This window comes from Balaenoptera ricei, chromosome 1 (assembly GCF_028023285.1).
Source record: "Balaenoptera ricei isolate mBalRic1 chromosome 1, mBalRic1.hap2, whole genome shotgun sequence".
In the NCBI taxonomy this organism is placed as follows: Eukaryota; Metazoa; Chordata; class Mammalia; order Artiodactyla; family Balaenopteridae; genus Balaenoptera; species Balaenoptera ricei.
The window spans coordinates 56,059,996-56,085,795 of record NC_082639.1 but is presented as its reverse complement, the minus strand read 5'-3'; the positions used below and the strand labels follow the sequence as shown (position 1 = coordinate 56,085,795).

General features: G+C 43.6%; 1 protein-coding gene across 1 annotated transcript; it reads left to right on the top strand.

Moving 5' to 3' along the window:
* The first annotated feature begins 163 nt into the window (after nt 1-163).
* LOC132359875 (uncharacterized) lies at nt 164-24,872 on the top strand. Its single transcript, XM_059914731.1, has 7 exons — nt 164-172; nt 1,386-1,918; nt 2,250-2,350; nt 2,838-2,909; nt 6,134-6,225; nt 22,367-22,491; nt 24,580-24,872. Exons 1-7 carry the CDS (start codon nt 164-166, stop codon nt 24,656-24,658), a joined length of 1,011 nt encoding a protein of 336 aa, XP_059770714.1. The 3' UTR covers nt 24,659-24,872.
* The last annotated feature ends 928 nt before the right edge of the window (nt 24,873-25,800 follow it).

Genomic DNA, 25,800 nt, shown 5'->3' with positions numbered 1-25,800 from the left:
TTTGAAGAAGCAATCAGTTCACAACAGTCCTAAGACGTGAATGATCTGGCAAGTGTTCTCCATCTTTAATTTCTAGGATATGAATTGCACAAAGCAGAATTGCTGCTATACGTCGTCGCTAAGTTAACTCCCCCCCTCCTTTCCATCGCCACCCCACTAACAGATGTATCAGGTGAGTAGGGCTCAATTCGAATTAAATGTGTCACCTGGGGCAACTCCTCACTACGCAGGGCCTCAGTTTCTTCGCCTGTAAAGTGAGAAACCCGAACCAACTCTGAAGTCCATTTCTGCTCAGAATTACGAAATAGGACAAGAAACCAGAAAGGAAACTCAAGAGAAACAAAAGTGAAAGTGCCCAAAGGAAATACAGTAGTAAACAAAAGCACAAAATTCTATATCCCACTGAAAAATGTGGCAGAGTTCCCAAATACTTTTTTCAGCAACCCGTGAACACGAGACTTGGGAGAGAATGAAATGCCTATCACGCCCTCTGAATGTGAATGAGATGAGTGTAACAGGAATCCACCTTGCTCCATGCAACTGTCATCTTAAACAATGACCCTGAACAACCACTTATTAAAATTTTCTTTCTAAATAAGTCAATCCGCGATGAAAGGTCTGTCCCCACGTAACAAACCCCACGGACCACCACACAAGGGTGTGTCCCGCTTTGGGAAGAGAGAGAAAAGGGGGTAGAGAAAGAGAGGAAGGATTCGAACCAATATTAGATTCTGCCTAGTGTTGCCACGCGGTTGTCATGCAGCACATCATGGAAGCAAACTATTTTAAAACTTGGGAAATACAGTAGCCTTTAAACTTGATCATTTCCTCCTTCACGGTGTTAGTGAGACTTCTCTGCACGTAACCCAGAACGGTACACCCGCCCGGGAGGGAGAGCGTGAGCTCTGGGGTGGACCGGCAAGTGGAGGCAGCCAGAGGAAGGGACCAAGCTGACAGCTTCGCAGAGCGTTGGCGGCGGGTGTGAGGCCGGGACCCGCGACCGCCACGGCTACAGGGCTCGATCTGGACCCTCCGGAGTCACAGGGCTCCCAAGGTGGGAGGACGCTCCCTGCCCACTGCGGGAGCCTCCCTCCTCTGAGCAGAGGCGGCAAGAGCGCGCAGTCGCGCGCGCGCGCGCACACATCATTCCCCTGGAGTTGTGTCTTGTCTCTTTTGTTTTTCTCCCTTCCCGGTCATGAGACCCGGAAGTTTTTTTTTTTTTTTTTTTTTTTTTTTTTTTAATCCTGTCTCTCTCTTTTCCAACCCCCACCCCCCCAATCTATCACATGGCAGAGATAGAATAAAAACAGAAAAATGGCGACGGTCACGTTGTGGCGAGCACGTTGTATCCTTGCTGCGTCATTAGATAATCCTCATGCAAATAGCTTGAAGAACAAAGGAAGGGGGGCCCGGGACCCCCGGGGGCGCAGGTGGGTGTGGGGGCGGCGTGCCGGGCGCGGGGGCGACGGTGCGCGCGCCGAGCCGAGCGCCGGCGGGAGGCGTGCGGCCGCGCGGGGCTCCGTGCGCCGAGTGTCTACGTCCGTGTGCGCGCCCCTGCGGCGCGGTGGAGCGCTGGCCGGGCCGCTCCTGGCCGGGTCTCGCGGCACCAGAGCCAGCCACCCGCCCGCCCGGGGGCACGGGAAGCCGGGGGCCAAGGAGAGCCGTTCCGGCGAGGCCGGCCGCGACGCGCGCACACGCACACGCCGCCGCGGGGCTCGGCCGGCTCGGCGGCCGCGCGGGGGGCGGGGCGAGGGCGGGCCGGGCGGGGGCCGAGGGCGCGCCGCTGTCCGGCACTGGGCGGCCGCCTGCAGCCGCCGCGGGGGACCGCACGCAGCTCGCCGCCTCGGGGTGGGCGGCGGCGGGGCGCCGGGGCGGCGGCACTGGGCGGGCTGCGACCCCGCACTCTCGCACGGACTTGGTATTGCTGGGCTGGGTCTGTTGTGCTTGGGGTGTGTTTTTTTCCTGCGGGGTGGGGGTGGGGGCGACCTCGCCCATCGGTATTTGCGCGGTTTCCCTCTGGCCCTCGCTGGGGTGTCAGGAGCGACGCAGGTTGGACGAGGGCGCGGGGAGACCCCCGGTGCCCCGCTCCGGCCCCCTGGCGGGCCGGCGGCGCGGAGGGGCGGGGCGGGTATGTGTAAATGTTGCGCACTCGCTTTTCCCCCACCCCCGCCTGCTTCCAGGCAGCTGGCGTGGGTCCCTCGCCGTCCGGCGGCGACTGTAAATAGAGCCTGGATGTTGTTTACATGAAGGATCCGGCGGGAGGAGTCTGCGGGGAGGAGGCGGAGGAGGAGGAGGGAGGGAGGAGAGAGGAAGACCGGAGTCCCGGCGGCGGCGGCGGCGGCAGTTCGGGGTGAGGGTGAGCCCTGCGCGGCGCGGGCACCGGGCGCTATCACGAGGCCGGGACGCTGGACCCTGGGGTAGGAGGGAGAATGGGCGCGGGGCGGGGAGAAGGGGTCTGTCAGAGTGGCATTTTTAGCTTACAACCTGCCACGCAGATTCTCCGGAGCGATAGGGGAGGGGTTTGCGGGGAGGGCGGGGAAGACTCGATTTCTCTGCACGTTCATTCTCCTATCCCCAATCTTTTCCCGCTTCCTCTCGGGGCTCACCTGTTTATTTCCATCAGCCAGAGCTTTCAGTTTTTATTTAGGCATGAGAGGCTGTTTCTTTTTTTAGAAGCGTAATTGGGGAGGGGGGTGCGTGGCTGTAATTTATGCCGGTCCCGGTCGCTTTTCAAGAAGGGGGAGGGGACTTGGCGGAGACCTCCTGCTTCTGGCCGTAGCTAACCCCAGGGTTTCTCCCTGCCTTCCTGCGGCCAAGGAATCTTTTCCCTCACTCAGCTACCCGCAGGCCAGCTGCCACCTTCTTGGAGAAGGACCACACCTGTGTTTATTCCTCGCTTTGGAAGAGAGGTGAGCTGAGAAACCGGGAAATCCTGTGTTCCCCAAAGCTCTTAGCCAACCATCCCATCCCAGAATTGGCCAGAAAGTGCTGCTTTCACCTGCTGATTGCGCTGGGCACGCCCATCCCCCCACCCCGGCAAGTTGTGGTCTACAGATGTGTTGGGATTTTCTCTTGCCTCTGGACCTGCACCCCACCACCCGGCAACTAACTGCTGGGTTTAGATTGAGAGAGAAGTGATCCCCTTGGATTTAGTGTGCGTTCTGCATTCCCCAGTGGGTCTTCCAATGGAACCGTCTGCTCTCCCATCACAGCCCCCTTTATTCTTCCGCTAAGAGCTTAGTCCAGAATCTGGCCGAAGCAGCCAGTCTCTGGCTTTCTTTTTCTGGGCTCCACCCTGGCCCCTCTTGGTTCTCCAGAGCCAAACACGCCTCCCAAGCAGAAGGCACACCCTGCCCTAAATCTCTTCCATTCCAAAAGGGAGGGGAAAACAGTGGAAGAGAAGGGAGCCAGGGGTCTTCCTTCTGTCCTGAGTATCCCCAACAGCATTTCCATCTTCAAGCTTGCTGGATTTATAATCCCTTTCTTCTTCTTATCAGCTGCTCCCCCCATCCTTTGCCCCTAGTCCTATGATAGATACTTAGGGAGGTGCGGATGGGGGTGTGGATTGTCACCCCTTTTCCTTGGTGCGAGGCATTTTCCTTCTCCTCGGTCTTTTCATTTTTGAGCTGCTTAACAAGTAAAATATGTAAATATGTTTGCATGCTTATTTGAACTTGTTTTCTTGCTGGGTAATGAATAGCTGGGACTCAAAAGGGAGGGAGGGGAAAGCTACGAGAGGTGCATATTCCCATATTCCCGCTGGTGTCCCCCACATGAACATCCCCAGCGTTGCTGGAGGAGACCCTTCTGTGAAAGCCAACAGTCTCCCTTCCATGACATCACCACCTAAGCCCTTCCAACTTTAGCTTCAGAACAGGAAGAAGGCTCAAAATAGAACTACCTTAGGAATCCAGCTCCTTTTAGAAGATCAACTTTTAAATCAGCTGCAGGAGGAACACTGAACTTTGACATGGGTAGAGAAAGCTGTAGTGTTTGTAGTAATTGGTTCTTTTGGGGAAGGGTATGGGGATACTTCCCACGTATATTCACGAAATGCTTTTCTCAAGGTAAGTTGGGTACCTAGACCGATGAATGATTAATCGGATGGTTCTAGATTCTTTATTGAATTATTCATGTGTTTCGGTATGTCAGCAGTAACGAGTACTTTTCAGAATAAATTAAAGAGGGGCTCCTAGAATGTGCTCTAGAGTCTGCTAGAGATAGAGGAGGTTGTTGGTGGGGAGGGAGCTTTTGAAGGCGAGGAATCTGAGGATGCAGTGACAGCTGTTGTGAGTATGGAAGTTGAGAGGCTTACTATAAACAATGCCTGTAACTTTTGCAGGGTGACTAATATCCTGGACAAAGAAGTAATGATGTCAGGATTTTCCACCTTTACCTCGAAAATTAACTCCATATCTTTGAATCATGATGTCTCCATTTTTTTCCCCTGAATTCTCTGAGCAGAAAGAGTTGTTCAGTCTTTAGGAAGGGCTGCTTAATAAATGATCATCACTGAAGTATTAACGACAATAAGGATTAGAAGTAAGGCAGAAAATACTTGGCATAATTTGAGTACCTGGTGGGTGCTGTAGAATGACTTGCTGGGTGAAGGGTTCCGGTTTGAAAAAAATCCGAATGACAGGACTTTCTCTACCTGCATTAATGCAGTAGCCACTAGCCACGTGTGGCTGTCAAGCACCTGCAATCTGGCTAGGGTGATAAGTTGATTTTTAAATTAAAAATTGGTGTTCCATTCAGTTTTTGGAAAACTTCGTTATGTTTGGAAACAAGTTGGGTATGTGCGTCTACTTTTTAAGCTGTAACTTTCATGAAATCTAAATACGGATTGAGTATTTCTGATGAAAATTTAGTGTTCGAATTGACACATGTTATAAGTGAATATGCTCTGGATTTCAAAGACTTAGTACAAAAAGAGTAAAATATCTCACTAATTATGTTTATATTGATTACATGTTCCAATGAAAATATTCTGGGTGTATTGTGTTAAGTGAAATTTATTGTTAATGTCACTTTAACCTGTTTATTTTTTAGTTTTTTCAAAATGTGACTACTGGAATATCTAAAATTACATAGCTTGCTTTTTACTTTTCTGGGACAGCACTGGCCTGTAGCATCGCTCCTTTTTCTCCCTGGATTAATTTCAAAAGAGATGACTGCATGAAATACAGTTCCTTCATGTTTGTCAACCATGTACTTTCCCCTGCTATTTTCCATTTGGAGATGTGGGGGCCCCAAGAGTTAACTATCACGGTATATGAGACTAATAGTGACTGCCCTGCAGATTTCTATGCAGGAGGCGTGCCCTGCTCAGGAAGGTCAATAAAGACGTCCCAGGTACTGGAAGGGCTGATAGGAGTGTCTTGGAAAAATTTAGCGATCCACATATCTGGCCAGAGCTGCTTTTGTAAAAGGTTCCTGGGCATGCCAAAATATATCAGAGAACAGTTTGTGGTACTGTAACAGTAATGACACCTGGTGGCATCTTAGTGATGCCACCCACCTTTGTTTATTTTCTCTTTCTTCGCATTCACTTTCTGCCCTCACTTCATAGCTCCATTGGTGGTAATTGGGCCCACAAAGTTCCTGACCCTTTTCCTCCAACAAAAAGTATAATGCCGACCTGAATGGAGATGTTGCTATCTTTACCTGAATGGAGATGTTGCTATCTTTGGAGTTTGGTTTTATCTAATGAGATTCAGTAATGGCAGTGGAAGGGACTTGGGCATTTAGTACTCTTCCCTCATTTTGTAGATGACAAACTGTCAGGTACCTTGCCGGTTGACATATAGAGAGAGGAATTAAGCATGTACGTTGGTTGATAAGCTATTTAGAGAATCGCTGGGAAATAAACAAGTTTGTTAATGAATTAGGCAAGTATTTGTTGAGCTTGCACTGTGTGGAAAGGACTGTGATTAATGTGGAAGGACATGAAGACAGCAGTCTCTGACTTCAGGAACAGTACTGTTGATTTGAGGAAATCAGATGTAAACAGTACCAAAGTAAATCACAGTTTAAGATATAGCACTTCATAATGAGTGCAGTACCTCTGTGTTACAAGTAGAAATGTGTTCCTTTTCTATGTGTTACAAGTAAAAATGTGTTCCTTTTCCAGATGTAGGAATAGAAGCTCTGAGAATGGTGGACTCTTCAGAAAAAAGGAGTGTGATTGTGTTTCCGGAACAGCCCAAGGCTCTAGAAGTAGAGGTCAGTGCACGTCTTTGGTATTGCCCCCTTTAGCTGTCCGTTAAGGGAATTTGAGACGTAAGACCCAGCATTTCTAAATGGCAGTGCTGCCACTAATGAGGAAATCATAGATTAATTGGAGACACCCAGGGTTTTTAGAGACGACTAGCTAGGGGTGGATCCTTTTGAAGTCAGCTGGTGTATTTTTGACTGGTTATTCTAAAACGGTATGATAACAGGTGAGACGGAATAAAACTGACTTGTGAGCAGACTGAAATCCAAAATCTGGGGAAAAAAATTAAATCTCAAGCAAAATCCAACAGTGAAATAAGTAGACAGTTGGACTACAAGTGTGTATTCTGAGTACACATGTAAAGGGGAAAGGCCCATAGAGTAGAATATTATATTTTATTAAGCGTTAAGTGGGATGGTCCATTTATTTGTAGATTTTTAGTCTCCTGGAGCCTTTTTGGACTAAAATCCCCACCAGTTCGTTCCTCTTTCTGTCTCTGCATTATTGTATAGAGACCTGTGTTAGGTTTTTTTTTCTACGTGACCTGCTGAGGTTATGCAGCGTGACTGTTTAGAGGCCAGTGCTTGGAATGGGTAAAACAATGTCACCCCCTCTGTAATTACTCCCAGTTAATGCTTCTCTATGAGAATTGGGGCTGACTTGGCCAAGGCAGTCGTCCATGGCTTTTCCTTGCCATTTTAGCTGATTTATTTCCCCTAAAGAAAGAAAGAAATGTGTAACCCCCTTATTCCTGGTTTCCTACTAATCTTGGCCCAAGTTAGTTTTCAAACACTATTACCAGGAAAGCTTTGCCATGAAACGCAGGTATACATCCTCTGTATTTCTGACAAAGCAATAGTTGACATTTGGCATTTTCTGTTGACAGTACATTTTTATAACATGACGGTTTGGTCAAATTTGCACATTTTATAATGTCACTGAGTTGGATTGTGGTTTTCAGGTTGGGGAAGAAAAAAACATCAAACTTTAGTAAAAGACCAGTGGATTTAAATTAAGCTATTTAAACTAGTTTAGTTTTAAATTATTGTCAGATATTTTGCATGCCAGCAGTTCATTTTATGATCCCTCCAGTTATTTAATATATAATCAGATACTTAAAAGTTCAAAATCACTGTATTTTCACTTTCAGTCCAGTCTATTGATAAGAGAGACGTGACATGTTTTTTGTGTGTGCATTTGTACTCCACAAGGTCTAAAAGCACATTTTTAGTATACCAGTTTGCCAGTAGTACTTGGTTTTCTAGTTGATAATATTTGGTGCATGCATCACGAAGAAATTGTTCTCAGTTGTATCATTTTCATCATAGAAGAACTGAGTTTAAAATCAGGTTGACCTCTGGAGGAAAGCATTTTACATCATTATTTTTTTCTTCCTCTCTTACTGTGCAGTATACTTTCGTACTGTAGCATTAGCACCTGCCGTCATTTGTTTTAAAATTAAAATAAGTCAATTTTTGTAAGAAAAATCTACCGAGAAAGAAGTGTTTTTGATAGATTTAGTTTTTTAAATGCGCATTTATAAGAAATAATTTCCATGAAGAAATAAAACATTTTAAGTGTTTACTAGTATTTATAAAATACAGTTCTGAAAACCCACATTTTTTTCTTCCTTGAAACTGCTTTAGAGTTATTCTGAGAAAATATTAATTTAACTCTTCACAGAATAATGGCAGTTTGCTTTTTGTTATTACTTGGCCTCTAGGCTCCCCGCCCTGTCCCCCCGTGCCCAGTTTAGGTAGAAAAAGAAATGAGGGAAAAATAAGGAAGTAAAGGAAATACTCATTGTTTTTTGTACCAGAAATCTTTAGTTGTCTGATTTTTGGTCATGGCTAAGAGAGTGAATTTCATCTTTGTAGTACATTACAAACATTAAGTTCGTGTTTGTTGACTTCATATTTAGACATTCAGTTGCATTAGTACTCAGTCTTTGCAAAGAACAGTCTAATAACTACTAAGTATATCAGAGTTACTTATTTGTCCCCATACTTACCCTCTAGTATCTCAGAGTAAGTATTCATCTTTTCCAAAACTGACAGAACTTGTGGCTGGGAATTGTTCGGTGGTAATCTTTTTATCCTTTTTGATGTATCAGCTATCTAAAGTTTCATTCTCAAATAATCACAATATCTGTGTTCATGTAACAGATGTTTATAATTTGGGTGAAAATGTGTGACTATTTCCAGGAACCTTAGGTTAAGGGATCCAATTTTTTTTTTTAATCTTCATTGCCCTCTCGTGTTTCAACTCTGTATTACATCAGTTGGCTAAGACCTAGGTGATGACCTCTTTAACTTTTACATATTTTTGCACTTTAGAGAATGTTGTTTTAATTTGTATGTGGGTGGATTGTTTCATTGGATATTCCTTTTCTGAAGATAAGATCAGTTTCATAGTGCATAAAGCTAACAGTTGAGCTAGGCTCGCTGTACTCTGCTATTTTCTGACCTATGCTGATCTAAAGAATTGATTGATCTCTCTGACTTATTTGAAGTAGAGAGCTAATATCTAATTTGCATATAATGAGTCTTTGAAGCTGAGCCAATGCCTAATTGAAAACACAATTATTTTTCAAGTATCTGTCAAGTTCCACTCATATTGAAATAACTTGAGAACTTATGACTGACATGGAAAAAAAAATGAGTGACTCATGGCTTTAATAAGTTGATTATTCTGAAGCCTGAATTCTAGTTTCAGAATCTTTTTGTCCTTTTTATTAAAAGTACATCATCCCCGGGACTTCCCTGGTGGTCCAGTGGTAAAGAATCCGCCTTACAATGCAGGGGACAAGGGTTCGATCCCTGGTTGGGGAACTAAGATCCCACATGCCGCGGGGCAACTAAGCCCGCGCGCACCACAACTACGGAGCTTGCACACCTTAACTAGAGCCTGCGTGCTGCAAACTACAGAGCTCACGCACTCTGGAACCCACGCACCACAACCTGAGAAGAGAAAATCCGCATGCGACAACTAGAGAGAAGCCCGCACACCACAAGGAAGAGCCTGTGCGCCGCAATGAAAGATCCTGCGTGCCTCCACGAAGATCTGCGTGCCAACTAAGACCCAGTGCAGCGAGAGATAAAAATAAATAATAAATCTTTAAAAAAAAAATGTACATCATCCTTGAAGATGACTTCAGGGTACATCTCAAAGGTACAGATAATTTCAAAGCAAGTAATGTGTATGTGTTGATTTTTTAAAAGGCATTCCAAAGGTTAACGATCCTTAACCCTAACTGTAAAATTGACATAACTATAGTGAAAAACACCTCACAGGTGTGATAAATATGTAATCATCATCAGTGTCATCAATTTGAGTATATTCTTAGCACTCAGAGCAAGAACAATAAAAGTCATTCTTTTTGCTAATTTTTCTTAAATCATAAAACTCCCACAAGCTTCTGCTTCATGATCTGAGATGCTGAGAAAACTAAAAATTTTAAGCAAAAAGTAGATGTTCTTAGAAACTTTGTTTGCATAAATTGTGTAAACTGAATATCCCCTTGATGGAGTTGAATGGCTAGGTTGGGGTAGAGAAAAAAGCATTAGGTTCAATCGTTTTGACATGGATTTGAACTCAGGTTCAATGTAACTTAGTGGTATGATCAGGTGAATCACCTAACCTCTCTTAGGTTTTTATTCTCTTTCCGTAAAATGGGCTAATGATACCTAACGTATTCCAGAATCCTTCTGTGATGAATTAATGAGTAATTCATTGACAACCCCATAGGGGTTCTTGTGAAAACTAAAGCAGAAAGCCATAGAAAATTACTGAATGTTAGGCAGATATGAAGTATTATTGCCATGTTTGATCACAAGCACTTTGAGGATAGATAGGGACCAGGTCTTATTTATCTTCATTTCCTGGACATCTAGAAGAGGTCTTGGAATATAGTAGACCCTAAGTAAATATTTATTGCATGAATGATTGAGGTCAGGGAGATGGAATCAGCAAATCCATGCACCGAAGAGGTAACAGTGTGAAATAGAGCTGGAAAGCGTATGTGATGTATTCGTGGTTGCTCATCAATATGTATAAATCATGTGTTCATCTTTTGTCTTAATATAATTCAACCAGGCCTTTTACTATTTCAGCCTCACTAATTGTTGGGCTGTGACCCTACTTTTTCTTCTGCTTCCCCACATCTGGAACCAGAAGGGGATCTTTTAGTCTTCCACTTCCTGGGGAGCCTTCAGAGGGAGTCACGCAGCCACCCGGAAAGGATGCTGCCGGCCGACACAGTGACTGACAGGCTGCCCTGGCTCAGTTATCACAGTGCTGATGCTGTCCATTCTAAAGGTACAGTACTGTGATAACTGAAGGATGGCAGCCATCTTGCCTTCCAGCAGAGGAGCTCTGTCGTGCCTGGGGAGGAAGACAGAAGATGAAAGAGGCATGTGAAACAGTGGCAGGGACCCAGAAACCCCTCTTACCCTGTTCCTGTATCATGCTTTTCCTAGAGCACAGGGAACGTTATTCCATCTGTCTTTGCCCTGTTTTGTGATATGAGACTAAAGAGGAGTTGGGTAGTCGTTTGCCTTGTTGTACTGAGCAGACATGTTATTAAGATCTTTTGGGACTTTTAAGAGACTGATTTGGGATAAGTGGGAAGTATGGATTAGTATCTCTGGAGTGGTATTCAGAGACATTTGTGCCACTTTTATAAACGTAAAAAGTTACCTGATTAAAATAGCTTGATGCTTGTCAATATTAGATGTTCAGAATGAAATTCAACTTAAACGGAGAAAAAAGCCCTATGTGTTGAACAGTATTCATATTATTGCACGAATAAAATTAAATCTTTGTGTTTAAGAGTGGATAGAGACATGTCATGTTTCTTTCCGTAACAAAATTTAGAATCTAGTCTAATTCAAAACTTGTTGAATGCCCATGTTATTGCTGCTGTCACCTTTACGTGAAAGTAAAATGTAAATAATTTTACTTGTATCAAATAATTAAGGACTACTCTGCAGTGACATCTAGAACAAGTCGATTTCAGAGAGATGAAGCTATAAAAATACCAGCCCAGCATTGGGTGTGCATAAAAGACCAGGAAATTTAACAGAGCACACATCTTCAGCCTGCATCCTTGAGAATACTTCTGGGGTTAGGGCAGGGGGTATTATAGAACCCAGGGTTTCCCACATCCCTCCTCCCTCAAGACTCCCGAGGAAGCTATACACATGGAACAGCAGCAAACAAGGGTCAGAATGCATGACCTGATTATGTGTTACATCACAGCCCGTTGCAAGGCTCAGGTAATTTTATGTAGTTCAGCCTGAGTGCCCTAAACAGAGACCTCTTAACCTCTTCCCAGGCTCATGTCTGTACCTGGGAACCTTCCCACCCCATCGATAGGAACTGGTTTAGGAACCCAAAGCCGTGGGCCAAAGAGAAAACAGAGCCTGCTGAGGTCAGGACCTGCTACCACAGGGCAAGAAGAGCCAGGGAAGGAAAAATTCCATGTGTGACCCTTTAATGAACAGAGACCTTACTCACTACTCAGCACAGCCCAATTAAGGCCTTAAGCCCATTTTATTATCAAGTCCTTCACTGGGACAGAGTATGGAAGAAAGGGAACCGGAAGCGAGTAGGGAGGCAAAGTGTCGCCTTCTGTCCAGAGAGATTTGTTCTCCCCGCTCATCGTGCTCCTTTGTTGGTTTACACAGTTCTCTGACCTCTTCCCTCCCCTTCTCGACCCCAACGGGGCCGTTGCTGGAAGAACCCCTTGAGCCACACCTGGTTGGCCCTGAATTGCTTTCCACATAGCATTGACCACGTTATGGCCCAGGACCTTCACATGTCTGCATAACTCAGGATTTCTCCAAACTGCAGGCTGACTATGGTTTTGATTAGTTACGGGGGGGGGGGGGGGGGATGGCCCTGCCCAGGTGTGTATTAGATTACCAGTTCTGAAATTCCTTGGAGTTTCCTACTGCCTTAAACAGAAAAGGAATTTCTGACAGAAACCCTGGAAGAACTTCTAAGAAAGGAAAGTTCTGGGATTGGTGAATTCTCAACTTGATACACCCCTAACTTTTAGTGTTACAGCAGGTAGAAAAAGAGTGCTTCAGGGAGTGATGTGTTATGCAATCATTGGCCTTGGTGAGGATTTCACCACCTACCTTGATCTTCCTGTTTTCCCATTACTAGTTTTATAAAAATTCAGTTTTTATACTTACTGGATCTTGACCCCAAGTCCACACCCGAGCCCATGGGCTATCGCAGAGCTGAGTGTTGGGTGTAGTTTGGAGTCACTCCTGCATTTCTGCAGACAGCCCTACTGGGTCCCATTTCTTGTCAACAGGAAAGCCTGGGCTCAGTCTGGGGCCTGCCTAGGCCTGGAGGTCCTTGGCACTTTGGGGCAGTTCATAGATGTAAGGGGTTTCCAGTGGGTTAAGTGAGAAGTGATGCAAGCAAAATCTGATGAGGTTTTTCAACTGCTTTGTTTAAAATACACATACACACGATGTATGTTTGGTTGGTGTATTCTTCAGTTTAGGTATGTGAGAATGGGAAGACTGGGATTAAACATAGGAATATCACATGATCCAGCATTTCCACTTCTGGTTATACACCCAAGTGAATGGAGGCAGGTATTTTTGCACCCGTCTTCACAGCGGCATCATTCACGATAGCCAAAAGGTAGAAGCGACCCAGGTGTCCGTCGATGAATGTGGATAAAGTGTTTATACATACAACAGAATATTATTCAGCATTATTAAGGGAGAAAATTCTGACACGTGTTACAACATGGATGAACCTTGATGATAGCTAAGTGAAGCGAGCCAGGCACAAAGCAGTGTATGAGTCGCCTTATATGAGATTCCTACAGCGGTCAGAGTCAGAGAGCCAGAGGAATGGTGGTTGCCCAGCACTGCGGGAAGGGGGAAATGGGAAATTCACGTTTAACAGAGTTACTGGGAAGATGAAAGAATTCTGGAGATGGATGGTGATGGTTGCACAATGTGAATGTACTTAATACTACAGAACCGTATACTTAAAAATGGCTAAAATGGTAAATTTTATGTCTTATTTTACCACCACCACAACCAAAAAAAAAAAAAAAAAAAAAGGCAAGGTAATAGCACTGTTGTAGGATTGAATTGATTGCTCTCTTCTTTAGACGGTCTTCAGTGTGAAGATAATTGCTGTTTCAAATAAGCAATTAAAATGTAATTCCCATGTCTTTATGCATTTAAAGTTCTCTAATCTGTAGACTGTTAGACATATGTCCAGGGTTTCTCACATAGCATAGCTTTAAAATTTTGTAAAATATAAAGAAAACTAAGTATAATAACAATGAAAGTACTAAAAGTAGAGTGAAGAAAAGGCCTCAACAGGAAGGCAGATGATGGGGCATCTCGTGCTGGCTTTATGCCTTTTCTGGTAAAATTGGGCAACTCAGTGGACCTTTCCGTGCCCTAGTTGCCTCATTTGCCTGCCTCTTGGGAGTAGTGGTAAAGATGAAATTTTGTGTGTGTGTGTGTAGTTTGTATCGTATGCATAATATATATGTGTGTGTGTGTATATATGTATGTGTATGTGTATATATGACCATTTTGATGACCAAAGCAACATTCAAGTGGCATATTATTTCTTAAAATGTAGAAATACAATGTCTGAAAAGATTTTAAAATAACTTTTAATATTTTAAAATAAACTTTTAATAAACATCCTAACTGGACTTGTCACTCAACTATTCCCAGCCTCATTAAAAGGAGTATTCTATAGCTTGCTCTTCATCACGAAAGATTTTTTTTCTATTTGTTATTATATGTTTAAATTTGAAAATAAGTAAAAGCATAGAGACTAGAAATAGACAGCAATAACCTTCTCTAAGGGATTGCATGTTTTATTAGCCCTGAGTAGCTTGCTCTTCATCATGAAAGATTTTTTTTTCTATTTGTTATTATATGTTTAAATTTGAAAATAAGAGAAGTAAAAGCATAGAGACAAGAAAGAGACAGCAGTAACCTTCTCTAAGGGATCGCATGTTTTATTAGCCCTGAGTAAAAGGCATCATTTGTGGATTGTATCTCCTTTATCACAAAGCTCTCACTTGGGCTCATGCTCTGGAAATCAGATTTTGGTGGTAGGAATGGCCCCCACCAGATCCCATGCAGTATTCTACCTTGATCATATCACACAGAGTTGGAGCAGAAAGCGAGCTCTGATCCCTGCCGTGCCAGTTTCAAATATTTTGCTATGCCTTGTACGTTCTGAGCTTCCCTGAATAACCAACCAACTATAAATATGCCACGAATTTGTCTGTACTGTTATTAAACTGACTTTTCTTCCAAATCAATTGCTTTCTGAGACAAGAAGATTCTTGTGTTTCTGTGCTTCATGTAGAGGATTTTTTCCCCTAAAAGTGGCTTCCTTAAAACTCTACATTCATATTCACAATTTATCCTCGCCAAACAGTTCATTTTCACCATTACCTGTTAATCTTTTATTACACAAGTTCTTCATTAAGCATGAACAAGAGTAAGGGAGGCACCAAAAGACCACTTTGTTTTTTTCTTCTATATCCAAACCATGATTATGAAGATTCCCATTGGAAAGGAATGCCAGGTACCAGAGGGTGTGACTGGAATATTCTCAGCTGGAGTTCCTTATATTTAAATTGGTTGAAAGGGTTTTGTGTTGTAATGTGTGCCCCTAATGTAATAGATGTTGAAACAATTCACATAATTGACATGGAGTAAAGTAAGCTGATGATATCTTGCTTTATGCATTTGGACTATTACTATACTTTTATTTTTCCTGAGATTATGAGGAGATGGATAGTTCTGTTAAAAAGTGGGAAGACATAGAGGACAATTCCAATGTAGTGGGAAATTCATTTTCATTTTTTTGCCACTGTCTTTGTAAATGAAATTCCAGACATACTATTCAGACTGCAATTGCTTGTTTTTTTTTTTTTTTTCACTTGAAAATGCATATCTTTGGACCAGGGATATCTTAGGGTCAGTGGGGGTAGCTGCCTAGAGCAATTTGCAGAGAAGACTCTTGAGGCCACATCTGGGTTCCACAGAAAGGATATATAACCACCTTTCCACGTCTACCTGTGGTCAACTCTCAGTGTCTGTCACTGGCATCAGATTGTGATGCAGGGGTACATTGCTGACACCTTTCCAGGTACTATAATATTTTTAGTATAGAGCTTTAGATCCTCTGGGAAGGCAGACATTCTCAAAAGTTATATTGATAGACTAGAATTCTGGGACGCTATGTCATTGAGAATCTAGACACCCTTTTTTATGGGGAGGGCAGCATGGGCTTCTAATTAAAATGTCTACCAGCATAATGTGTAGAATTATGCCTAGACATAAATCTTCCCGGCTTTATTATCATTCACTGATTTCTGTAAAATTATTCTAATACTATTCTAATACCATAAAATTTGCCACGCTTTAGTAAATGCATTTTGGGCAATCTTGCATAATTCATGTATGTAGAATTTTGTGTACATAATTGGGTCTAGTAGCTAGAAGAGGACTTCCTTCCTCCCCCCCCACCCTTTTTTTTTAAGTTGTCAGGATTATTTGCTTGAGATGAGTTAGTATTTGTTGAGTGCACGTGTACCAAGACTCTTGTTTCATCCTAATTCAAATCTTTGACGAAGAAGCGTTCTCCACATTTCATAACTGAAGAACCTGAGGAAGCTCACAGAGTCTTCAAGACACAGCTAGTAAGTGGTAGAGCAAGGGGAGAAGTCTAGAACAGAAAAAGTATGAGAAATTAAGTTAATGTAAATTAATTCTGCTTTGCTTTTTTTTTTAATTAATTAATTTATTTATTTTTGGCTGTTTTGGGTCTTCGTTTCTGTGCGCAGGCTTTCTCTAGTTGCGGCGAGCGGGGGCTACTCTTCATCGCGGTGCGCGGGCTTCTCATTGTCGTGGCTTCTCTTGTTGTGGAGCACAGGCTGTACACGCGCAGGCTCAGTAGTTGTGGCACACGGGCTTAGTTGCTCCGCAGCATGTGGGATCTTCCCAGACCAGGGCTCGAACCCGTGACCTCTGCATTGGCAGGCAAATTCTTAACCACTGCGCCACCAGGGAAGCCTCTGCTTTGCTTTTGAATGTAGATTAGTAGATGAGGCTTTGAAAAGGAATTAGACCCAGCATATGTCACAGTGCTTTGAAACTTACACGGCACCTTCCCCCATCCACCATGGCTGCTTTCTGCCTTCTTGGCTGTACACTATAGTTGCCTTTTTATTTTTTGTTTTTTTTGGCCACACCAAGTGGCTTGTGGGATCTTAGTTCCCTGACCACTGATTGAACCTGGGCCCTCAGCAGTGAAAGTGTGGAGTCCTAACCACTGGATTGCCAGGGAATTCCCTATAATTGCCTTTTTAAAATGAAAATCTGATCATGGCACAATTTTATTTTAAAACCCTCTGATGGCTTCTTTGATCCTCTTGGGATTAAGACTACTGTCCTTAACATGCTCCATGATTGTGAAGATTCCCATTGGAAGGGAATGCCAGGTATGAGAGTGTGTGCCTGGAACATTCTCAGCTGGAGTTCCTTATATTTAAATTGGTTCCCACCCACCTCTCTTGTCCCCATGTCTCGTACCCAGTTGACCGGCCCATCCTTTGTCCAGGGAATCAAGCTTCTTTCCACCTCCGGTGCATTTCCTTCTGCCTGAGACATCCTTATCATTCACTTCTCTTATCCTTCAGTCTCTGATTAAATATTAATTCCTCAGAGAACCCTTTCCTGACAGTCTCAACTGTGTCCAGTCCCATGGCACTCTGTGCTTTTCTTTCAATGTACTTATCACAGCTGAACTACGTAAATGTATGTGTTTGGGGTGTGTGTGTGTTTAATGTCTCATTAGATTGTGAGTTCCTTGAGGGCAGGAACCATGGCTCTATCCATTGCTATGTTCACAGTGCCTGGCACAGAATCTGCCATGTGGCTCACAGTAGAAATCTAACGTGGTATGAGATGCTGAGTGGAGTCTTTCCTGTTTTCTAAGAACGGGTGAGAAGAGGCCACAGCTTAAAAGGTGTTTAAAATCCCCACTCTTCTATGCTCAGAGAACTTCAGCTCTGTGGCCAGCATTTTCCTGCAAAGCTTTTTCAAAAGGTGCCATTCAGTAGAACCAACTCTAAGGTGACCCTTATCGCTTACGCCCATCCCGGTAAAAGAGGGCTGGGAGCGGGAGAGAACCTTCCTCAGAGAGCAGCGTTCCACTTGAAGCTCACCTTTTGTCTGAAACTTGGTGAGCCGCTAGCTATCCCAGAAGGAGCTCCCCACGCCCAGACTCTGCAAAGCTAAGAGGAGTGGGGAGAGGGAGGAAAGGAGAGATGGCGAATTGGGTGGGACCAGGATGTGAGTTTCTTGGACACTATGGTCAATGGAAGTGAATCTATAGAAGGTGGCTTCGGACTTAAGCCTTCTGGCTAATGCCTCACGGGAGAGCAGCTGCCACAACCCGTGAGTGGATCCCAGGAGTGAGCCAGGGGTGGTATCCCAAAGGACAAGCCTCTGGCCAGCCAGAAAACTCACCCCCACCAAGGTGGGATGGCTCACGTGGGACCCCTCTTTGGAACTGATGAAGAGGGGAGCCCCGTTTGATGCAGAGCTTTTTTGAAAGATGTCATTTCAGCAGAACCAGCCCTCAGACTCACTGTCGGTGGTCATGAAAGGAGCCAAGCAAGAAAGTAGTAAGCTCAGGGAGAAGAGGAGAGACGGGGGTGGGAGAGACCACCTCACTCCTCCACCCCAGCCCCTGGAGCCTCAGGCCTGGCCTCAGCTGGAGAGAAGTACAGAGCTTTGTAATGAAGATGGGATTAAAATCCTCATCAAAGTGAAACGCTTGGCAACTCAACTTGGTTAGAGGTCAATTTGAGGCCCTTACTACTCAAGAGGAAAAGGGAGCACAAAAGTAGAAGCTACTGGACATAAAATAGTTTCATGTTTTACTCTTCACTGAGTTGAAAATCAAAACAGTTAAAAGTATTCGTTAAAAGGATGAAAGGACTATAAAACATCCCTTCAGGGGCTTCCCTGGTGACGCAGTGGTTAAGAATCCGCCTGCCAATGCAGGGGACACGGGTTCGAGCCCTGGTCCGGGAAGATCCCGCGTGCCGTGGAGCAGCTAAACCCGTGTGCCACAACTACTGAGCCTGCGCTCTAGAGCCCGCGAGCCACAACTACTGAAGCCTGCGCTCCTAGAGCCCGTGCTCAGCAACAAGAGAAGCCACCGCAATGAGAAGCCTGCGCACCGCAGCCAAGAGTAGCCCCCGCTCGCCACAACTAGGGAAAGCATGCGCGCAGCAACGAAAACCCAACGCAGCCAAAAATAAATTAATTAATTAAAAAAATATATCCCTTCAGATAGAAGTTTGCATGTCCGTGTGTCTTTCCCTAGTTAAGTTCCCTCACCCGCTGCTTCTAACATGTGAAGGAGTTGAAATGCCAGTTCAATCCTAACACTTCCAGCAGCCTGTTACCTCCCACTACTGTCCCCTCTCCCCTGTCCAGAAAGCAGAAGGCAATTTAGGCAATTTAGTGAGAAAGCAGAAACCAGTAAGGACATTTCCCCGTAACCCAACTCCTAGCACATTTGCCTGAAGGCACCGTGCATGAGGCTAGATGGGAGTTATTCAGTGTTACTTGTAGGTAATCATCCAGTGGTTTGAATTCCACATCTTTGACCGTTCTTCTTTGTCACTAATAGACTCATTAAGAGTATCTCAGTGCAGAACTAGGTGGCTTAAAAAACAAAAACAGAAACTTGTAGATGCGCCTGGCTTTAACAATGTCAGTCCTAAGAACCTGCTGTATATAGCACAGGGAACTCTACTCAATACTCTGTAATGACCTATACGGGAAAAGAACCTTAAAAAAAAGTGGATATATGTATATGAATAACTGATTCACTTTGCTGTACACAGGAAACTAACACAACATTGTAAATCAACTATACTCCAATAACAATTAAAAACAAAAAACAATGTCAGTCCTTACTAGACACCAGATTGTGGATGACTGACAGGGACCTACTTCCTAGCCATTAGCCCCATCAATATACTATGGAGAATGGGAACCCAAGAGCTCATTTGCTCCAGCATTTTTCACACTGTGGGTTTGAAATCGATTAAATATGTCTTGACCAGCACTTAAAAAAATAAAACAAGATAGAAAATGTCAGAGTGCATAGCATGTGGTAAGGTAATATTACTTCCTGAAACTTCGCAGTTGCCCCCTTGAGTGTATGTTTGTGAGTGTGTATTGGGACACAAATTTTTTTTTTTTTTCACTTTGGGTTTCAGTTCAGTTCATAAGTTATTGATCTAGATCATCTCACTATGTATTGCAAATTTTGGAAACTAAAGCCCAGAACGGTGAAGACACTTGTCCACGGTCGGTAGGAAGAGAGTAGGAACTCAGACCTGCATCTCAGTCTCTTGGTTAATGTTTCCCCTTCTTCTCACCAGCCCAGAGAGACTAGCAATAGTAATAGCTGATATTCAGTGAGTAATTACTATGTGCCAGCCGCTGCACTAAATACATCATCTTATTTCATAGGAAAAGGGGGTTGTTTGGCTTTGTGTTTTGTTTCAAGTAAATGTTAATGGCTGAACAGTGACTTAGTGCTATAAGCTGTGGCTAGAACAGATACAGAAGCTGTGAGTAAACATTTAAAGTTTTTATAGCAGTTTGACAGAGTAATTTTATGTCTGTTGACTCTAGGAATAAAAACATTGACTTGCATTTTATGTCTTTAATAAATACTTTTCTAGCAATTCATTTTCATCGTATTTTATAAAAGTATCGGTCCATGATGGACTAGAAGTAAGAACAAACTGGTTCTTCTCCACAGATAGTTTGAGAAGCACTGACTTAGACCCAGCAAGGCCAACACCTTGAGGCCTCCGTAGTCCTTTTGAAGTGCCAGGTTGTCATAGATACCCCTGGAAGAGGCAGATTGCTGGATGCAAGCCCCCTAACAGCAGAGAAGGGGTTACTGTGTTATCTAGAGCCAATGCGGGACAGCTGCCCTTGTCTTGGGAATGACTAGTGGAAAAGGCACTAATGCCAATAAATATTCCAAAGCTTTCATTTACTTCAGAACTTGAGGAAGTGGGACTGATGGGGATGCTTTTCCCCTCTGGGAAAGCAGAAAGAGCTCCTTCTTTGTAAAGTTGCCCCATGAGAAAAAGTTCAACACAGAACAAATTAAATTCTCATTTCCCAAGACTCTCAGTCAGAGTGGTAAGAGCAGAGAGGATGCTACAGAGGTCTTTGGAAAACTAGGGCTCCATTAAAGGGAGCCTGTGGATGTCCTTGACATGCAGGCTCTGTAGAGGGAAGCACACTTCATAAATCCTGCTGGACTGCTTTTTGGCTGAATCCTAAGATTTGTACGAAGAACTGTTTTGAGTGAATCATTGTGTCTTTGTTTGCATCTTCTGGAATTCTGAAGACTGCAGCCAAGGAGTTAGCAAGCCTGAGCACTGGACTGAGCATTTAATCAGTTGAATGCTTCCTTATGTTTTCCTGGTTTGTTCTCATAACAAGTGACCTTCATCCAACTCCTAGCAACACATGATTGTGGAATGTTCCCTCCTGAGGAATACTGCCTTGTTTTTTCCTTCTGAACACACTGAAAATTCAGATGACTTTGTTTGGACAATGATAATAATGTAAGCTAACTGTACCTGCTGTGTGCCCAGTATTTTACATATGTATTATATTTTCCGTATGTATTTACTTAGTGTTTACATACTAAGTGTCCCAACAGCCCTGGTCAAATGGGGGCACAGGGGAACTAAGGCTTAGAAAAATTAGGTCACTTACCTGATGTAATTTGGTTCAGTCCTCAGCTTCTGCATTTCTATATTTCCTGCAGATTCATATCAACATCCTTGCACAAGTGAGACAATGCCAGAACTCCAAAGTCATGACATTTTCATTGATTCCTTCTACCTGAAAACAGTATCAGGGCCCGCTTCCTTTTGGTTTTGATTTCGAATACACACCACCTATTGAATAATTCAGGAGTGGAATGATGCATATATAATTATAGGTCCTGCAAACTCAGAAGTCCCCATGGTAATAATAGCTAGCATTGATTGAAGACTTTCTACATAACCTGTCCATGCAGTAATTTTTACCTGCATTCTCTTACTTCATCTCTTCACAGAAACCACCACCTTCTCCTTATCCCTATTTCTGCTTTCTTTTCTTTTTTTTTTAAACCTTAACAAAATTTTTATTTTTTAAAAAAATTTTATTTTATCTTGGAGTATAGTTGATTAACAATGTTGTTTTTTTTTTTTAATAACTTTTTTTTTCTTCCCCTGTGCCTCGCTGCTTGCGGGATCTTAATTCCCTGACCAGGGATCGAACCCTGCATTGGAAGCACAGAGTCCTAACCACTGGACTGCCAGGGAAGTCTTTCTGCTTTATTTTCTTAACAGCACTTTTACATAGTCTGTTCACACTAGCATACTTCAATTTACTTAACTGTATTTATTACTACCTCTCCCCCACTAGAATGTAAGCTCCATGAGGGCTGTGTGTCTTTTTAGCTCAATGATAGAAGTCCCCAGCAAGTAGAACCCGGTCTGGTACATAATAGGTGCTCAAATATTTGTTGAATGAATGAATGAACCGTCACTATAGGTAAATATCACTATCATCACAAACTGAGGTTTGTGGTATTAAATAATGTGCTTAAATTGGAAGCAGTTACTCCTTTTTACTTCAAAATCAGTTTTGAAATGTTAGTGATAATAGCTTCCTTTCTCTGCTACATTGCAGGAATGAAAATTTTAACACACAAAAGAAGAGGTTGGTTTGGCACTTTAGATACCCTCCTTAGAGCAGATAAGCAGTGTGTATTTGTTAAATACATATATTGAGCCTCTCATCTGCAGTAGGAACGATAGCAAGTATTAAGGTAAATAAGATATCTTTTTCTTCTATCCTGTTGTGGTGCCCCCAAGTTTTATAACAGAGTGGAGGACAAGCTTTATATGAATGACTCGGTAACACAAGATAGCTTCTGATGAAGCAGTCGTGGGCTTCTCATGAGATAGAATTTCAGAGCTGTGAAGGGCCTGAGAGCTGTCTAGGCCAGCCTCCCCACCTCTCCCCCCAGATGCCAGATTGTGGACTCAGGTCCTCCTTCACGGGACAGCCTATTCCACTGATGTACAGGAGCATTGTTATTGGATGTCTGCACTGTCAGAAAATGCTTCGTACTGAGCCGAAACGTATCTTCAGGTAACTTCTCCCCATTGGTCTGCGTTCTGCTGTCCAGGGAATGACAGAATAAATGAAATCATCCTTTCACGGTCAGCCCTTCAGATACAGGTCTCTCTGTACTCCTCCTTGGGTTGCTCTTGTCCCAGTTCCTCAGACCTTCCGCCTGGCATCTTCCCAGCCATTTTCCCATCCTGCTGGCTCCTGCTGGCACACTCTCCAGCTTGTTCACGTACAGTTTGTGTCCTCCAGTGCTCCAGGTGTGCTGTCGGGGTGACATCCATTGTGATTTGGCAGCTGCACCACCCTGTTGACTCCTTCACACCCACGAAGTCCTTGAGTGTGAACTACTGTCGAACGCAAGGGGGCAGAAAGTATTGCACAGATGGAACCAAGGATTACTGATGATTATGAAAAGTAATGGTGATGTCTGTAGACACTCTGTTCTCCATTTCTTTGGGCACTTCTGCCACACCCAAGACAGTTATGATAAGAACAACTATTTATTGCATTTGGACTGTGCGTAAGACACTGTCCTAGCCACCTTACATATACTTCCTATTTAACTTTCAAAGCAACCATATTCATAGGTATTATGAAACCTTATGTTACACTTGAGACAGAGATTAGGAGAGATTAACTAACATGCTTAAGATCACATAGCTTGTAATTAGTAGAGCATGGATAGGAATCTGTTTGACTACAAAGAGGACAGGCTTAGCAATTCAAGGCTCCAAGTTTCATTCTCTCTGAAAAACATGCCCAGGAAGATACTTTAAAGGAGTTATGATATCTTCTTCCTGTCCTCTGAAGGAGGAAAGGATCCAAGTTATTGTGTTTCTACTCTCTGCCTGCCGTTCCATATCCGTTTATCTCATTTAGTCCTCAGGACAATTCTATGAGGAGAGCGCTGTTGCCATTAACCATTTGACAGGGGAGGAAACCGTGGCTCAGAGAGGATAAAGCTAGGTCACTCACATAGCTCCCTGAGCCCAGAGCCTACATGCTTTCTGCCGTACTATGCCACTTCTCAGAGAAGATTTTTAACTCAACCCTAACTGCCTCCCTCCCAGAGGGTCTCTGACTAGACTGTCATCCACCATGACGGTCTCCCCTCTCCTGTGCAGCATTACCAGACTTACTGACTTACCAAATTACCTAAGCGGAAACAAGAGAAAACCCTCACGAAATTAGATGAGCATTCACTCATTGGTAAAGGCTTCCTATATGCATATCTTTGAGCCAAGGATCAGCCTTAGAAGCAAAGTAAGGAGCCAGCTGAAGTTATTAGAGCTCAGCTCAGATGTGGCCCATCATGCTTCCTTCTCCAATTGTAGGACCCCATACATAAATCCATGGTGAGTGCAATGGCTGCTGTCAAGACCTGATCATTAGTGATGCTCACTTGAGGGCCATGGACCCACCAGCCTTCAGAGTGAATTAACTTACTTGCCAAATCACAGGTCCAGAAATCTAGAGACCACCAGTAAGAATCTTGACAAATCACATTACTAATCTTTGCATTTGCATGGAATGTAAGTGTTCACAAAATGCTTTTTACTAACATTATTCCATTTGTTCCTCCCACCAACCTGGTAACAGAGGCCAGGCAGGGGTTCATTGCTCTGTTTTGTGAATAGGGAATCAGAAACTCCGAGGGACTCAGAGACTGGCTCAGAGCCTCACGGTCTCTAGGGCAGAGCCCGGACACAGTTCATTCAAGCTGGGAATCCTGCCTTTGCACTCTTGCCCCTTCTCCCTTTACTCCTCTCTCACACTGTACCCCAAACTTCTCGTATGTCTCTGCCCTTGCCATTGGCCCATTAACTAAGAACAGGCACCGGCTCAGAACGAACTTCACTAGACCAAGCAGGGACTGCTCTTTTTCAGGCTTCACATCCCATGCCATCTGGTCACCCTGACTTTCTACAGAACAGATGCGATGGTTTACAGGTTGTCATCAATGTTCGCCATCACTTGGGAAGTCCAGTTGAGTCTGCAGCACTAAGCTGCCATAAATGTTCTTTTTCCCCAGGCAAGTGCCTGTGTATTAATCTTCATGTCACGCTAACCATTTGAAAAACTTACAACTTTACTTGGTTTCTCTAGGGTGGACAGTAAACTGAGAAATTGCCCTGGAAGCCAAGGCTTTCCTGTGGATTGGCTCAGGGAAGATCATCTGACCTAAAACTCACTCTGCGCTTGGCCAATGGGCAGAGGCTGCAATCTCCACACCATCCAGCTCAGAGTTGAAGCCTGCTGACCCCTACCCCGTTCTATCTCTAATCTAGCCTCCCTTCAAAAATGTTGTCATTTCAGATATGTTCTGTGATTAGAATCATATTGTATGTAACCTTTTGGAAATGGCTTTTTTCTACTCAGCATAATTCCCTGGAGATTCATCCAAGTCATGATATAGATTTTTTTAATACATATTTCCATACAAATACAAATATAAGATTTCTAGAAATTTCATGTAATGTCTGAAACATTTATATTCACATATTTCCATACAAATAACCCAATGAAAGTTTAGTATTAGTTGTTTTGTTTGTTTTTTTATACTGCAGGTTCTTATTAGGCATCAATTTTATACACATCAGTGTATACATGTCAATCCCAATCGCCCAATTCAGCACACCACCATCCCCACCCCATCGCAGTTTTCCCCCCTTGGTGTCCGTATGTCCATTCTCTACATCTGTGTCTCAACTTCGGCCCTGCAAACCGGCTCATCTGTACCATTTTTCTAGGTTCCACATACATGCATTAATATACGATATTTGTTTTTTTCTTTCTGACTTACTTCACTCTGTATGACAGTCTCTAGATCCATCCACTTCTCAACAAATGACTCAATTTCGTTCCTTTTTATGGCTGAGTAATATTCCATTGTATATATGTACCACATCTTCCATTCATCTGTTGATGGGCATTTAGGTTGCTTCCATGACCTGGCTATTGTAAATAGTGCTGCAATGAACATTCGGGTGCATGTGTCTTTTTGAATTACAGTTTTCTCTGGGTATATGCCCCGTAGTGGGATTGCTGGGTCATATGGTAATTCTATTTTTAGTTTTTTAAGGAACCTCCATATTGTTCTCCATAGTGGCCGTATCAATTTACATTCCCACCAACAGTGCAAGAGGGTTCCCTTTTCTCCACACCCTCTCCAGCATTTGTTGTTTGTAGATTTTCTGATGATGCCCAATCTAACAGGAGTGAGGTGATACCTCATTGTAGTTTTGATTTGCATTTCTCTAATAATTAGTGATGTTGAGCATCTTTTCATGTGCTTCGTGGCCGTCTGTATGTCTTCTTTGGAGAAAT

Coding starts and splice junctions, on each gene's coding strand:
- LOC132359875 (XM_059914731.1), top strand. Junction 2,351..2,837: donor GGCGGCGGCGGCAGTTCGGG/GTGAGGGTGAGC, acceptor TCCCTCACTCAG/CTACCCGCAGGCCAGCTGCC. Junction 22,492..24,579: donor GAGCCGAAACGTATCTTCAG/GTAACTTCTCCC, acceptor TGGTTTCTCTAG/GGTGGACAGTAAACTGAGAA.